Source organism: Phalangium opilio, unplaced genomic scaffold (genome assembly GCF_054372755.1).
Source record: "Phalangium opilio isolate 3A_F unplaced genomic scaffold, DU_Popi_V2 ptg000011l_1, whole genome shotgun sequence".
In the NCBI taxonomy this organism is placed as follows: domain Eukaryota; kingdom Metazoa; phylum Arthropoda; class Arachnida; order Opiliones; family Phalangiidae; genus Phalangium; species Phalangium opilio.
In genome coordinates this window covers 4,084,504-4,099,846 of record NW_028324147.1, presented here as the reverse complement: position 1 = coordinate 4,099,846, position 15,343 = coordinate 4,084,504, and the positions used below count along the sequence as shown (strand labels likewise).

General features: G+C 37.5%; 1 protein-coding gene across 1 annotated transcript; it reads right to left on the bottom strand.

Moving 5' to 3' along the window:
* Nucleotides 1-281: 281 nt before the first annotated feature.
* LOC149709960 (testis-specific serine/threonine-protein kinase 3-like) lies at nucleotides 282-3,524 on the bottom strand. The gene is made up of 3 exons (XM_089860751.1): nucleotides 3,238-3,524; nucleotides 2,168-2,303; nucleotides 282-1,008 (listed from the first exon to the last, which is right to left on the bottom strand). The coding sequence occupies exons 1-3, from the start codon at nucleotides 3,522-3,524 to the stop codon at nucleotides 430-432; spliced, it is 1,002 nt and encodes a 333-aa protein (XP_089716877.1). The 3' UTR covers nucleotides 282-429.
* Between the last annotated feature and the right edge of the window lie 11,819 nt (nucleotides 3,525-15,343).

Sequence of the window (15,343 nt, the reverse complement as noted above, 5' to 3'; positions counted from 1 at the left end):
AGAACGTATTTAGGTTCGAGAACGAACGAAGATCTCAACTTTTTCCCTTATCTTTCCTTTGCGTAATAGGAATTTCGTCAACAAGAAGGTAAGGTGTGACGCGATTGGTCAGAAGTGCAAATTTCAAATTATCTATGAAATCTATAAAAACTAATTAGAATTTTAAAATAATTCGGAAGTATTTCCTGGATGTTCCAATTATAGCAGATTGGTCTTATAATTATAATTAGTAGAATAATCTATAAAAAAAACGTCACTTGATTTTCTTTTTTACCCTCCAATTAAGCAGTTTGATTTGATTTATCGTCTGCAAGTAAAGCCACTGAACGAGTGGATGGCTTAAATAAATACTTCAGCAGATATTTAAAAGTATTAAAAAGTTTAAATTTAATTAAGTTGCATTGAATGGTACCAATATACGTTTCACTGTCAAGTAACGGTCAACTCCGGTTGGGCAACCGCGGTCAAACTTTCCGATTTTGTAAGTCGGGTATCATCAGGTTGGACAGTGTTTTTCTCTCCACGTACTTCCTGATTTCCGGTCAAACCATCCCAATCAGGATGATACTGTTCTATGTACCATTTGCTCCGAACAATGTCGGGGAAGTAAACCCTCTCCTGCGCCGGTCGAAACATCTGTTCCATCAAATCCCTCAAGTCATCCGAAGGTGGTCTTCGCCGACTGTAAACCACGGGTTTCTGTACCATCTCCAACAACTTCTTCCTATTTTCGTCGTTAAACGGAAGTCTTCCGGCCGTCATGGTGAACAGCACGACGCCCATACTCCAAATATCAGCCAACGGCATAAGGTAAGGTTTTCCACGTAGTATTTCCGGTGGTGCGTAGGCGTAACTTCCGCAAAACGTTTTACTTAAAATTTTCCCGCTTTCCAGATCGTCATGATGCGTTTGAGTTTTTGTTCGAGCGAATCCAAAATCGGTGATTTTCAAAACGTAATTAGTGGCCAGTAGAAGATTCTCGCATTTTACGTCGCGATGATAAATGCCCTTGTCAAAATAGGATGGTCACGTTTAATTAAATTAAAAGTCAATTAAAGAATTAGAAGATCATATAGTGAAGTGAATGAGTAAGTAAGCAATAAACAATGAACTCCCAAACTTCAGATTAGATTAGTTAAATAAATAAATTGTTTTTTAAATTTTCGCGATAAAGGGGCAATTAGTTAAATTATCTTTCTCATCTTTTAATGAAAGTCTATAGACGATAAAGAGTTAATTCTGAGGCTTAGCTATATTCTTAATATATGATAAAAGGGGTCGGACAGTAACCTTCAAATTACGGGAATATATAAACTCGATAAAAATACCGCGAAATATATAGAAGTCAGCTCAAACACTCGCGTACAGTTTGTGAAGTACCGAAATTTCCCCAAAAACAGGGATTTTCTGAAGGAAAAACGTGTCCCATTTCAGGTGTAGGAATAGGAACTGAGTAATCATTACAGGAAAGAGGTAGGGGAAAAGTCGGTTCTTAAATAGCTCGTAAAATGGTAATAAACGGGAAACTTTTGCGAGAGTATTTTTCCTCGACGTCAGGGGAGATTTTGCAACTATAAAATCTTCGCGGTTCGTTAAGCCTAGTTTTCATCTTTTGCGCAACCTCAACTTCCAACCAAGTATATCATAAGCTTACAAGATATGTTCCTTCCATAAGTATGACACTAACTATACTTCGTAATGCTACTGAGAGACTTACAGCTCGAGATAACTAGTTCGAGGGAGAACGACAAGCGAGAATTGAAGTCCTACACTCGGATGGTGGTTAATTTTGCAGGACCAAGTTCCATCTAGCTCCTATTTAGTCTGCATTACTAAGCCCAAATTTGACAGCAGAGCCTCACCAGGCGTACTTCGCTTTACCTCGAATCTATGACCTACCTCCCTCACTTCATGACAAGCTCCAGTTTGTAACCAGAGATTAACAAACTTATGGTGAACATATCTTATAAACTTACGATGGTATGGTAGAAATGTTTTAGTCGTTAAGATTGTAGGTGCGATCAAGGTATTTTGCGGAATAGTTTACTCTCTCAAGAGAGGGCTCGTTTTCGATCGTTAAAAGCAGCCAGGAAGGGGCGGGAAATTACGATATTCATAAAAGTTGGCGGGAAAAGCTGGGAATATATAGTTGTAGGGAGAAACTCACTTTTTCGTGGCAATAAGCGATTCCGTCGAGCAGATGGTGAAACCAACGGCAAGCGCGCCTTTCGCTAACGGCGTTCACCTTTCTGATGTAATCTAATAAATCACCGTGGATCGCTAACTCCATAATAATGTAGGCTCTATATGTTTAAGAGAGAGAGTGAGAGAATGAAAACACGTTCGTACGTATAACAACCGAACAGAAAAGGGGTTGGAAGCAATTAATAAAGTTTCGACTCAGCAGCCCCCTTTTAGGCATATATACATATACATAGGAAGGCGGACTCAATTTGAATGCCAAATTGACCAACTTTAGTAGTGGAATTAGGCTTAGCAATGCATTATCACAGAAGGGAGTACAGGGGTGATGTAATGAAGGTTAGACATAATGGATTGGGTGGATAATTTCGAGCTCTATTATTTGTCGTCTGCTGTAAGATCGAGGTCTATTATTCGCTTAGAGATCCTGAATCTAGCCTTTAAGGCTAGATGGAAACCTGCCCCCACCCCCATTAAATCAATTATACTTAATATAAAAGCTTTCTCAACTTAAACTTAAATCTAAGAACCTGGCCTAACTATAACAAAACCCAAATCTAACTAAAAACACCATAGTCTAACCCTAACTAAACCTAACACAAAACACCTAGTCTAACCCTAACTAAACTTAACCAAAAAACCTACGGTAACCCTAATCTAAACTTAACCCAAAACGCTTAGTCGAACCCTAACTAAACTTAACCCAAAAAACCTAGTCGAATCCTAACTAAACCTAACCAAAAACCTATGGTAACCCTAATCTAAACCTAACCCAAAAAATCTAGGGTAACTCTAACAAAACCTAACCCTTACGAAACCCTTACCAAACATAACCTAAACTTATCTGGAACTAACCCAACACACCATGAATACTAAGGAGTGTCAACTTGCCTTCTACCTATTGCAAAAGAGCATACTTAAAAATTTATGGGAAAAAATGTATATATTTTTCATGATATTACTAAACCGAACCGAAAAACTATTCAATCATTGAGACCATCCCAAGCTTAAGCGGAAGCAATTTCATTATCAAACCTATTTGGAGTATCGATTGATTCGATGAATCCTATGATATTATCGTGTCTAATTCTCTTAATGATATCCATTTCCCTTGGTAGAAACTTCTTGACGAAATCGGCGGGGGCTTTGTCCTTGGCGATAATTTTGATGGCAACTTGACGTTCCGGATTAATTTTACACGCTCTTCGAACCTCAGCGTACGAACCTTCTCCGATGACTTCAAGCAATGAAAACCCTCTTGATTCCAATATATGTTCGGCATCACAACTTGTAGATGCTATAGGCGGTGTTTGTTCACTCATTATAAATTTTGTAAATTCTTAATTTGAAAGTGGAAAATTTTGATAGATAAAAATTTAGACCTTCCTCTTAAGCCTAATTTGAATTTTTAAAAACATGTCTTCGAGAATTTTATGCGCGTGAAATAAATTCGGGCGCGTGCCATTGATCACGTGATCAAGCTTTGTTACGTGGAATAAGAAAAAAAGGGCGCGAAATCGCACGTGGAGCGAAAAAAAGGCGCAATTCTGATCACGCATCGTTCATTTCACGGTGAAGTGATTTCAGATTTTGTCGTCCGATTCTTTGTAACAGATTTCTTCCATAAGGCTGATGATTTTCTTGATTTTGATAGCGACATATTACTTTCGTCTTCGTAGGATACAAGTTCGTGGGGATTTTTGAACAAAAACCGGACGATATAGCGAGGATATAGGCCTTGTAATGCGTTGAGTAGTGCTTTTGAAAGGCCATACTTTTAACGAGAGAGAGACCAGAAATTGGTCAAGCGGAAATTGGGTGTCGTTATTCGTAGTGAAGAGATCGTTTCCGGTAGAGTCAAAAGGTTAGCTTCCGAAAAAAATAAAAAATAATAAAAATTCTCGCTTTCTCATTTTCGACGTTGTTGCCAATTGCGTTCCAAAAATGTAGACGAAAAATAAAAACGTCTGGAACTAAAGTTCAGAACCAATTTCACGGTTTGAGCTGTAACTATAGATTTACAGGTCATCTCGAAAAAAAACCCCATTTTCTATCAATTCAAGCACGAATTCACTTTTAAAGCATAAGATTATAAGGTACTTTTACCAAAATAACGCTGTGTCTTAATAGTAAGTTTAGGAGTAAAAGAGAGAGCATACACGAATACTTATGGATTGATAATTTACTTATGAAAGACCCTAAGGCGGAAATCGCGTGATATTAAAAGCATTCTCGGTTGGATAATAATGCGATTAAAAAGCCTTAAAAGCATCGTCACCGGAATCTTTTGTCTGGGAAAATTCTAAAAGTTAAGAACAAAAGGAAAATAAGACTTCGGACAAGGTTTGTTAAGAGATGGTTCAAAAGCGTGTTTTTTTTCTTTTCATGTGAAATAGCATGGATAAAATGTTAATGAGAAAGAACTTTTACTCAAAGCCTTGGCTTTTTGGATTGCGATGGAAGTTAAATATTAGGCTGGGATCCCTTTTTTGGGGGCTATATTATCTTGTTCTGAGAATTTTCTTGGCTGGAAAGGTTAAGTTGAGACTGTAACTGTAGTAAAATATCAGCGGCATAAGTCCATTTCGTTACTTAAACACACGAGTCCTAAAATTATTGTTGGTGACCCATTGCAGTATGCATAGACTATCGGCATAAATTAACCAGTCAAAAAACCAACCATCTCTACAGCAACCCTGTCTCAGCAAGTTCATCTATACCGTTCCAGGAACGGATACTCGCTACGTTTCCGCCACATTTAAGACATTTCCTGACCAACCAACGTCAAAGCGAAGGCAGCTGAGGAAGCTCTACACGTTAGCTAATACAGATAGATAATGGGACCAAAAACGTGAACCTCTAAGCCTTTTAGAGAGGGTTAAAAAGATCTATCGAGATTCCAAAAAAAGGGTTAAGCCTCGCCACTTTTCCACGTGGCCTGATTTTCTCTCGCCCTCTCTCATTGGCTCAAAGTATTTATGGGTAGCACCTAAACGAGCTTACGACACTCTACAGATGAAAGGGAACACCGCTAAAGACTGATACCCCAAAGAGAGAAACCGAGTTCACACGAAGCTAGCTCGATTTGTATTCGAGGATACCGCGTTAATACAGCGTGGAACAAGGGAAAATCTAGGAAATTTATGTGAAGCTATAGACTAACCCATTAATTACTAGCAGAGAAACCAACACAGGGGTGGGGCCGCCATCTTAGGTTATTTCCTTGGCGTCAAAGAAGAGGCAACACCAGACGGAGTTCACTACAAGCGAAGGGAGGCTAGCCAACTCGCAATGCCTCTAGCTGTGCTTCTAGGCGCGAGAGAAATCAAAAAACAGAAGAAGGTGACCACCCCAGCCCCTTTGGTGTTCGCTTCACTTAATGGAATTATCCATAAAGCATTAATGATTTTATTCTTGGGTGTAGGAACTAAATTCTGTCTTTGAGCCATCCTTAGTTTTAACACTTGGAGTTCGAACACCGGTGTCAGTTGAGTAAAAGAGTTCTTGATACGGAACATCGATCTGAGTTGTGGGCCAAACAGGAATATCCACTTATTGGAGTGAATGAAATTTTCCCCTACACTTGATCGTATTACTGCAGCTAAAAGTCGACTTACTACTCAAGTCTATGGCTATCTGAACTGACGGGAAAGGGAGAGGGAGAGAGCGAGACCTCTTTAAGCGAAACTCAACCCGAAAATATGCCGCGACATCAATTCCATTTAGACCCCCCCCCTGGTTTAGGCTTTTTGGGGAAGTTTCCCCTATTGGTTAGTTCTAGCATAAGTTTATAAGATATGTTCCTTCCATAAGTAGGACACTAACTATACTTCGTAATGCTTCCGAGATACTTACAGCTCGAGATAACTAGTTCTAGCAGAACGATAAGCGAGAATTGAAGTCCTACACTCAGTGGTTAATTTTGCAGGACTTCCATCTGGGTCCTATTTAGTCTGCATTACTAAGCCTTTGACAGCAGCGCCTCACCAGGCCTCCCTCGCTTTACCTCGAATCTATGACCTTCCTCACTCACTTCATGACAAGCTCCAGTTTCTAAGTTACCAGTGACAAACTTATGGCCAACATATCTCATGAACTTATACAAGGGAGGCTAGTTCCGAGTTTCCAATATTGAATTGAATTCCAGAAGTGCATTTTCGGCAAATTTAGGAAAAAGGTATACGGTACAAAGGGGAGTTTTCGGGACGTAAACAACTGGATTGGCTTCTAAGAATTTGACTCGATCCATACGTAAACGATACACTCTCAAAAGTCTCAAGTCTGGTAAACAAATTATAGGATAGAGTGATGTTCTTGGAAAATAGTTAAAGAATTTATTACTTACACGCGGGGTAGCTTAATAATTTTATAACATTAGTAACACGAGCTCTGATTGGTTGACGTAGGACCACGTGTTTTTGCTACCATTAGAGGATAACTTTATCTGAAAGTTTCTCTTTCTTTAATTTAAATGAACAAGATAATTGCTTATTTTTTTTCAATCAAAATCTAAAACTTTAATCGCCTGCTTTGACATTGAGTTCACCTGGATTCGTAATTAAATTCTGTTTAATTAAGAATTTACCTTTGAAAGAAATAATATTATTTTTTTCAGAGATTTCAGATTAGTACGAAATTAAGAGCAAGGTAAAAAGATGATTTAATGAAAAATAAGATTATTTAGCTCAATCTCAGACGTTTTAAATTAAGAAAAACGTTCATTAATCCTTTAAATTAATTTGGAACTTTCCGTTTGTTGAAATTAAAAAAATGAAGTTCCCAGAAAAGTAAAAAGATAAACCCAGACAACCTCAGGTTTACCAAAAACACGCCTATATTATTCTAATTTTAGAATTAAATAATAATTAGTACACTTGAGTTCTAATTATGTCAGATGTTTTCTATTATAACTGTTTTCATAATAAAAAAATTAAAAATTTATTTCTGATTAAAAACTTGAAATCTTGGAGAAGGGATTGGATGTTTATTCTGGAGTAGAAATCACTATCTATAGTTATAACACCGTACACAAGAGGGCTCTTCCCACGCACGGCCGTAGGAATAGATTATACTTTAGGTGCCCCTGGTTACAGCAACAAAAATTAAAACTTACATGTGACCATGCAAATAAAAATAATTTCCACCGAGAGATGGCTGCACTAAATGATGCCCAACATTGATAACCATGCCACAGGCCCCCATATAGTCCACTCCAGTATATCTTAAACTTCCTTCCTCCAAGCCGAAATTATTCAGCAATTTTAGAGACGTTTTCGTTACACCTCAAATATTAAAATATACATTTCAGTCAGAATAGTGAAAATTCTCGGAATTTATAACGCAAAGCGAGTAGAAAATGAAATATCATTTTATCTTTCTCCATGCACGACGTGTTTTATGGGCCCATATACAATTTGGCAACAACACCAACAAACATTCCAAATAGTAATAACGCTTTCGAGGAATAACTCACGAAATAGTTACTCGAGAAAAGGAAAGGCCTAAGTTAGAAATGGTCCAAATATTTCATTCTTATTTATCGCTTATATAATATGTCAAGGATGGAGACGAATAGCACCACTTTAACTTATTTTATTTCTTTCCGAGTCAAACGGGGGAATATTATTAAGGCCCTTCAAGATATTTATTCATGAACTCTCTCCAAAGAAAGGAAGTATTTATTTGATTCCCAAAGTTTTCCAGAAAAATGTAACCTTCGCTCGCATCATGATCAAACATGAATTAACCGAGGTTTATTTTACGATGTATTTATTGTTTATTTTTATCAAAATTTATGCAACATCTTCTAGTGTAAATTTCAAACAAAACTGATGTGTTTAATTGTCAATTAACGTAAAATGCCTTGCGGAAGTCCAAATTGAGTAATTAGGAACTAAAGATTATTTATAACTTAAAAGGATATAGATCTAGCCTCAGGCCTAGCTTTTAAATTTAACTACCATTGATGTTTTCGTACCTTAATTATGTTTAAAACCGAGTCTATTATATTAGTTATGTTATATTTTAATTTGGGTGTTTCTGATAAGTCTGCATGCATAAATTAAGGGGGATGTATGTTCTTTGGGAAATCAATTTTGAGTTGAAAATGTAACTTCTATCTCCATTTTGACCCAAGGGACACTGTTTTCAAGTTAAGATTGTACATAGTATTTTACGGATAATCCCTTAAATTTTATTGAGAAACTGATTCAAGTCATTGATTTCTAATTTAATTAAGGGGTCATCCCTAAAACACTTCAATCAAATCAAAACTCGATTTGAAACAGTGTCCCTTGTGGTAAACAAAATGGAGATAGTTACCTACATTTCCGACTCAAAATTGGTTTCCCAAAGAACATCCCCCTTAAATGGCAGACTTATCAGGATTTTTTGATACTTTCGTTGATCGTTATATGTACTAAAAAAAATCTACAATTGAATTATTTTTCATCACCGTTTCTTATTCCGAATACATTTTGCTCGTCACTTTTTGGTACCAATCGATAAATCAATCTTGAAGATTTGAATTCTTTCATATATATGATATCGAAAAGAGCTAACCTATCCGCAATTCATTTTTGCAAACAGGAAAGAAAGAGTGTGTTGAACGCGATGTATCCGCCGCGTACTGCAGCGAATAAAGTAGTCCATAGTGACGGGACATCCTTATAGAAGCTAGAGCGCGTTCCGGAGAGGCAGGAAGGCTATTTTCCCTTTCTTCGGACCACCCACGTGACCCACCCCTCCCCCAAAAGACCAGATACGTCAATAAAATATACTGGAGGCGAAATCCCTGACGGTATAGATTTTCTATATAAGAAAGAAATGGCGCGTGTTTGATAAAAAGGCTTCTGGATTTGACCCGCTCTTCCTTGAGATACATCCATCCTCCCTATACGTCATAGGCCTACTATGAAATTGAAGTCCATCCACGCTTCTGGTATAAGACCTTGATTATGACACGGTCTCTCTCTCTCTATGGAGTTCCGGCGCATTTTTATAAAATGTCAATGATATATCTTACAATAGGAACGTGGCAAAACTTAAACGCGACTGGCTTTTGTCAATTTTTACCGCGGATAAGAACAGGGATAGATTTAATTTTAGAAGTAGGAATGGAGAACGGTTACTATTTACTTCAGTCCGACTCACAGCCCAGTATAGAGCCCCTCCCTCCAACAAGTAACGAAAAGTTTAAATTATCTTATTGGCTCAGTTAAACTACGTTTTGATGACGTTGCTGACGGGGGCGGCGAAAAGTACGGAGGTAATTCCTTTTTACCTCTGTCGCTATGACCCCCCGCCTCTTATTTCATACCCCCCCCCCCTCCGTCCCGTGGAAGGGTGTCCGGGACTTTGACGCGCGCCCACATTACTCTGTTCTCCATTCCTACATCTAAAATTAAATCTATTCATGGAAAGATATATTTTTGTTTTTAACAATTTATAAGAAGCCTAACTTCTCGATCACCATAAGGTACGATATGCCGAAATGAACAGCATGATTTAACGTTCTATCAAAACGATTTGATTGCAGCCATTTCTTTTTACCCATGAAGATAAAATGTCCATCGGAAAATTCAAATTCAATTTAATCTTTGAAAGTTCACGAGTTCTTGATTTAACATTTGAAGAACTAGGGAATCGAATCGAATTCTTTACCATCCCTTTAAGTACCCTGAAAAATCTAATAGAACGAACGAGGACACTATATCGTAAAGGATGGGATATCTATACTGGAATATCTTTGTCCAGCGGGTTTTTGGTAGTTTCTATAGCCATCTGGGACATTATAGTGTTCCGAGAACGATAATCAAATATTGGCCATCAATCTCTCTTAGTCGCGACACCTGCTGCAATCATCTTTTGAAAAACCCCTGGTCTTCTCAAAGATGGAGGACATCCTTACGGATAGGTCCGGACGGTCTTTTCTTTACAATAGAGAGTCTAGTCTTATAGGTGTTTATCCCCAAGTAATCTGTCACAGTCAAGAATCGTCTATACACCCCAAGGACGGACGCTCATTCAAGTTACTGGAGTAATTTCCTAAAAAGTTTCTCGTCTTTCAATAGAGAGTTTAAGAAAAGTTCCTAGGAAGTGTACATAGTTTATGGAGAAACTTCCGTTTGTAGCTATATGCTTTAATTTTATGTATGGTTTTCATTAAAGTTGCCCTCTGTCAGCAATTTTATTCAAGAACTGATTCAAACTGAACTAAATGTCTTTGTCTATAACGTCTCTTGGCTCACCAACAAGTCTGGAAACACTATGAATGGTAAAAAACCATATATTCATTTTCATAGCAAGTGATGCAATATTTATTGTGTTTCAAAGTGTTTAAATTATATATATTAACTCGTTTTAACTTAATTTAAATTCATTAAAAAAACCTTTGGCAAAATTTGTAACTTTTTTTACTATATCAAAATTGAAATCCACCCCTGAAAGTTGTTTTCACCCTGAACATCAGTGTGTTGAGGGTAAAACATTTCTACAGGGGCTGTTACGCTGGCTGATAGGCTGTCGCTTGGTGCTAATGTAGATGTAGCTGTAGATATTGAAATTGCTGGTATAACCAAATCTCTCTTCGAAAAATGGGCAACTGCTCGCCTCCAGCGCCCCCCTTAACCTGTTCTGTGATTTGGTGGTATATTGTCGTCATAAAGAGTTATTTTGTTTAGTATACATTCATAATTTTGTTGTAGTTTATTTAAATTTTTTCCGGACCTGTGAACCCAAATAAGAGGGTTCCTCCCTGTTACAAAAGGGATTGTAATTTTTCAAGGGTCAATAAATCATTCATTCATTCGTAGAAAATATATCGGGATATTTCAGCCTGAATGTAGGCTTTCCATAAACACGTATGCTTAAAAAAACCTGGGGTATTTTTTTGGAATTTCCCGTTTTTCTCTACCTTTCTCGTGAAATTTCCTAACCTGTCTAAGGGTCCGGATTGACAGGGTGAATATAACATTGCAAATTTAATACTTTTTTGTTAGGAGAGAGGCTGCATGACGCCTATGGGGATTTTAAATGATCCTTAAACGTCTTTGCTCAAAATTCTTTTTATACATTTTAGTGATAGCTTGAAGTGTTACAACTAAAAGTATATTGCAGTGGCACTCATCTCCAATGAGTTGAAGTGTAACCATAAGATATGTTTTGCCATAAGTTTGTCACTGGTAACTTAGAAACTGGAGCTTGTCATGAAGTGAGTGAGGTAGGTCATAGATTCGAGGTAAAGCGAAGACGCCTGGTGAGGCGCTGCTGTCAAAGGCTTAGTAATGCAGACTAAATAGGAGCTAGATGGAACTTGGTCCTGCAAAATTAACCACCGAGTATAGGACTTCAATTCTCGCTTGTCGTTCTCCCTCGAACTAGTTATCTCGAGCTGTAAGTCTCTATAGTATTACGAAGTATTGGAAGTGTCACACTTATGAAACATATCTTATAAACCAACTTATGGTGTAACGCATCTACAAAAGAGAAGAAAAAAAAAATACTCTTGGGCATTCACTATAGCTAGCTACACAAGAAGTGTTCTTCAAAATATTATTTTATATATTAGGGATTATGTCAAGTAACAAGCTGGTCCAGCAACCAGAACATTTTGCACACCCATTCAATTTATAGGACATTGGTCCAGTGAGGCAGTGACCCCTATAAGTGTCTCAAAGTTATCTTATTTCCGTCCCTGCTTAAAATAAAACCGACGAAATAAATCACGGCTAGAAAAGGTTGAATTGGGGCGGAAATAACTGAAATACTTTGAGCCTCCTGGAAATTCGCGAGAGCGGAAATAAGCAGAAAACTTGAAATGTATCCAGGGGCACTATTCTCTAAAAATTTTAATGATTAAATACCCAAATCCAAATGTAAACATTAGGGTTGGTTCCATAAGGAGAGAGAGCTTAAAACCCCATTCTTTAATAGCGTTTTCCTTTGGGTCCTCGCGGAGCGCTCCCAAGGAGCAATAAAAATGGTAGTAGTAGTTTCCAGCTTCGTTAAAGACTGTTTTTGAAGAATAGGATCTCCTAGTTTTATTCCTCCATGGGAGCGCTCCGCGAGGACCCACGCTATAACCCAAATCCAAATCGACATTTGAATCTCCCGCCAAACATTTCACCATCTCAAATTATTCTCTTATTTCTTTAACCCAAATCGACATTTGAATCTCCCGCGAAACATTTACCCAAATGTACGTCACTTCCTCTTTCATTGCATAATTTATAAAACTAATTAATTATGAACATTTTTAACCATTTTTGGATATAATCGATTGTAACACACTTGTCATTAAATTTTCAGGGCTTATACTTAGCTTGAAAAATTGATATTTAAATCTAAGTAGGAGATTCAGTTAAGATTTTATGTTCGGCTCTAAAGCCTTAATAACAATGTTTAGTAAATAAATCATTATTAATGATTTATTTACTAATGTTACATTAATCACAATGTTTAGAGCCCGGCATTATCTATCCATTATCCAAGTTATTTTATCTTCATCCATACTCGAAAATTATCCACATAACTCATGCTAAATCGTATTATAATCTACAACTTTGTTTATAAATAATCGGTTATCCACCAATTTGTGGATAATGGATAGATAATGCCGAGCTCTAAACATTAATCATAATGTTTAGTAAATAATACAATTAGTCGCAGTGTTTACAAAAATTATACTTAGCTTGAAAAATTGATATTTAAATCTAAGTAGGAAATTAGCCTAATCTGGTGACGTCACTGACTGGCACTCTCGGGTCTTACCAAAAATGACGTCACCAGATTTTAGCGATATCTGATTGGCTTGCCGCTTACAGTAGTTCTCAAAGTCACCGTTATGGGTAGATGGCGCTGATCAGGAATAAGGCTAATTCAGTTAAGATTTGATAATTTTCGTTTTATTTGAACTAGTTTCTATATAGGAACTTAAATCAATTGGCCATTTGTATACACTTACCGACAATTGATTTTACTAATCGGGAATCTGTTTATAACATTAAATCGGAACTTCAAGCGTCACAAGACAGTAGATCACAAAAATTATATTTAGCTTGATAAAATAAAATTCAGTTAAGCAAAGGCTTAAACATTGCCGTCGGCAGTCCGCAAGATTCCCGCGTACGCAATATAGGACTCCCGGTCTACTCTACCGTCTACCGTAAAATCTGGCGCGTTTAGACCAGAGATCTATCCTTCGTTTATTCTCAGTATCATCTTAAGCTAAAAATATGAGGTTTTCTACGTACATAATTTACGATACCCCGGATAACGCGCGCGGTCTCTAGAGCCACGCCAATCTTCCCTTATTTATTCTCAGTATCATCTTAAGCTTAAAATACGAGGTTACTAACCGACACGTCGCGCTCGGGAGCACGCCGCGCTCGGCATTCGAGGGATCAGGCAACTAGCGTAATACGCTTCCCATCGTACACCCTCAGAAAGACTTTATTACGGAGCGGCTTTCCCCTCGTCAACGAGAAACGCACGCCGTCCGAGGGATCAGCCAATGGCGTATTCCCCGGGTATTACCTTTTTGGTGGTTTTAATGCCGTAAATTCGGGAGATATGCCTTTAACCCGTTCTAATATTGAAATAAAAACTGTAAAAAGTAATCCCGAGTGTATTTCCGCGTTAAACGGCGTAATACGCTTCCCATCTTACACTCTCAGAAAGACTTTATTACAGAGTGGCTTCTCCCTCGTCAAATTTTCCGTATAGAGAAATATTTTGCAAACGCCATCTATGATGTCGTGTGCAAAATAACAAACGCCATCTATGATGTCGTGTGCAAAATAAAAAGAACGAGAACAGTGTATTGAAGCTTTTCCACTCTGGTTTTTCCCAAGCATCATAACACTTCAAGAGCTTGTTTGGCTTTCAGATCACTAAGCCTTTGAAAAATATATTAAAAAGTAAATTTTTATCGCTTCTTTTCAATACACCGCGTGTTTGTGATAAGTCTGCCATAATTAAGGGTATATTCTGTGGTCAAACTGAGATTAAAACAGTCACCAGAACATCTTGGTGGTCTACAAGATTTAGTTACAGTGGCGATATGGTCACCCATTCCAAACACAGCGCATGCGTGAAACGAAAAAGACATTTTTATTTAATCCCCCAGACTAAGGAGAAACTGGATATCAGTTCCGGAAATTAGAAAAGGTAATGAGTATAGGATGAAAAGTAGGGGAAAATATCAGTCTGGATCAGGTATAGCCCATCTCATCTCAAGTAGCGTGGTTTTTGTCATATAAATATGTATATATGTCCCTTAAGAACTGTCTGCACATCAAGAAGTGATATCTAGTTTAAAAGGGAGAAGGTATAAGTTGCCTAATTATTCGCGCGCCATAGTCCCAGTCCCCCTTTCAAAATACAGGGGGGGGGGGCGTAAAAGGAGGCCGGGCTATTTCGCCTCCTCTCCTCAGTCGAAAAATACAAGTAATTTTCGTCATTCTAGTTGCGCTGACGTAACTTTTCAAGAACCAATGAGATATACGCTGGTTGTAATTTTGAGGCGGGGATTAACTCCGGACCTACTATACGTTTGGACTGGAGATAAAGCTAGAAATGTGGATGAATAAATTTAAACCTTCACCCTAATAAACTAGATATCACTTCTTGTGCACATTTAACCTGACACGAGGGTAAAAAAAAACAAATAACTAGACATGTCTCCTGTCCCGTGTCAGAAGACCAAATGCTGGTTGTGTTTTCTATCACATCCTTTCATAATTTCTTTTTATATTCCAGCATGGCGAAAGACCGAGGGACACACTTTCATTTTCTAAAGTAGAAAACATGGAATTTGCATTTTTCTTTCATAAAAATAAATATATTGATATGATGCCTTGATGTTTCTAAAAAGAAATGCGATTCCAGGTATATTTCCAAGGATACCTTGGGGATATCATACCTTAGTCTTTTAAGATATACAGTATACGTAATCTCGGTGTTTGATCCCAATCGTCCATAGGGGGATATAGCGCAAGAAACTTTATTCTTTCATTTGAATAAACTCATCTTGCAATACATATTCTTTATGGTTTTCCTGGCAATAATTTATTTGATAATCTTTTGACTGCCATAAGCATAAATCCCTTCTTAAAAGTTGCGAACTATTGCAAAAATAAAA

Excerpts from the sequence above, each read along its gene's own strand:
- LOC149709960 (XM_089860751.1), bottom strand. The coding sequence starts at position 3,524 with ATGAGTGAACAAACACCGCCTATAGCATCTACAAGTTGTGATGCCGAA. Across the intron at positions 2,304-3,237 it reads TCAATCGATACTCCAAATAG|AGCCTACATTATTATGGAGT; the intron begins GTTTGATAATGA and ends TTAAACATATAG. Across the intron at positions 1,009-2,167 it reads TCGCTTATTGCCACGAAAAA|GGCATTTATCATCGCGACGT; the intron begins GTGAGTTTCTCC and ends TATTTTGACAAG.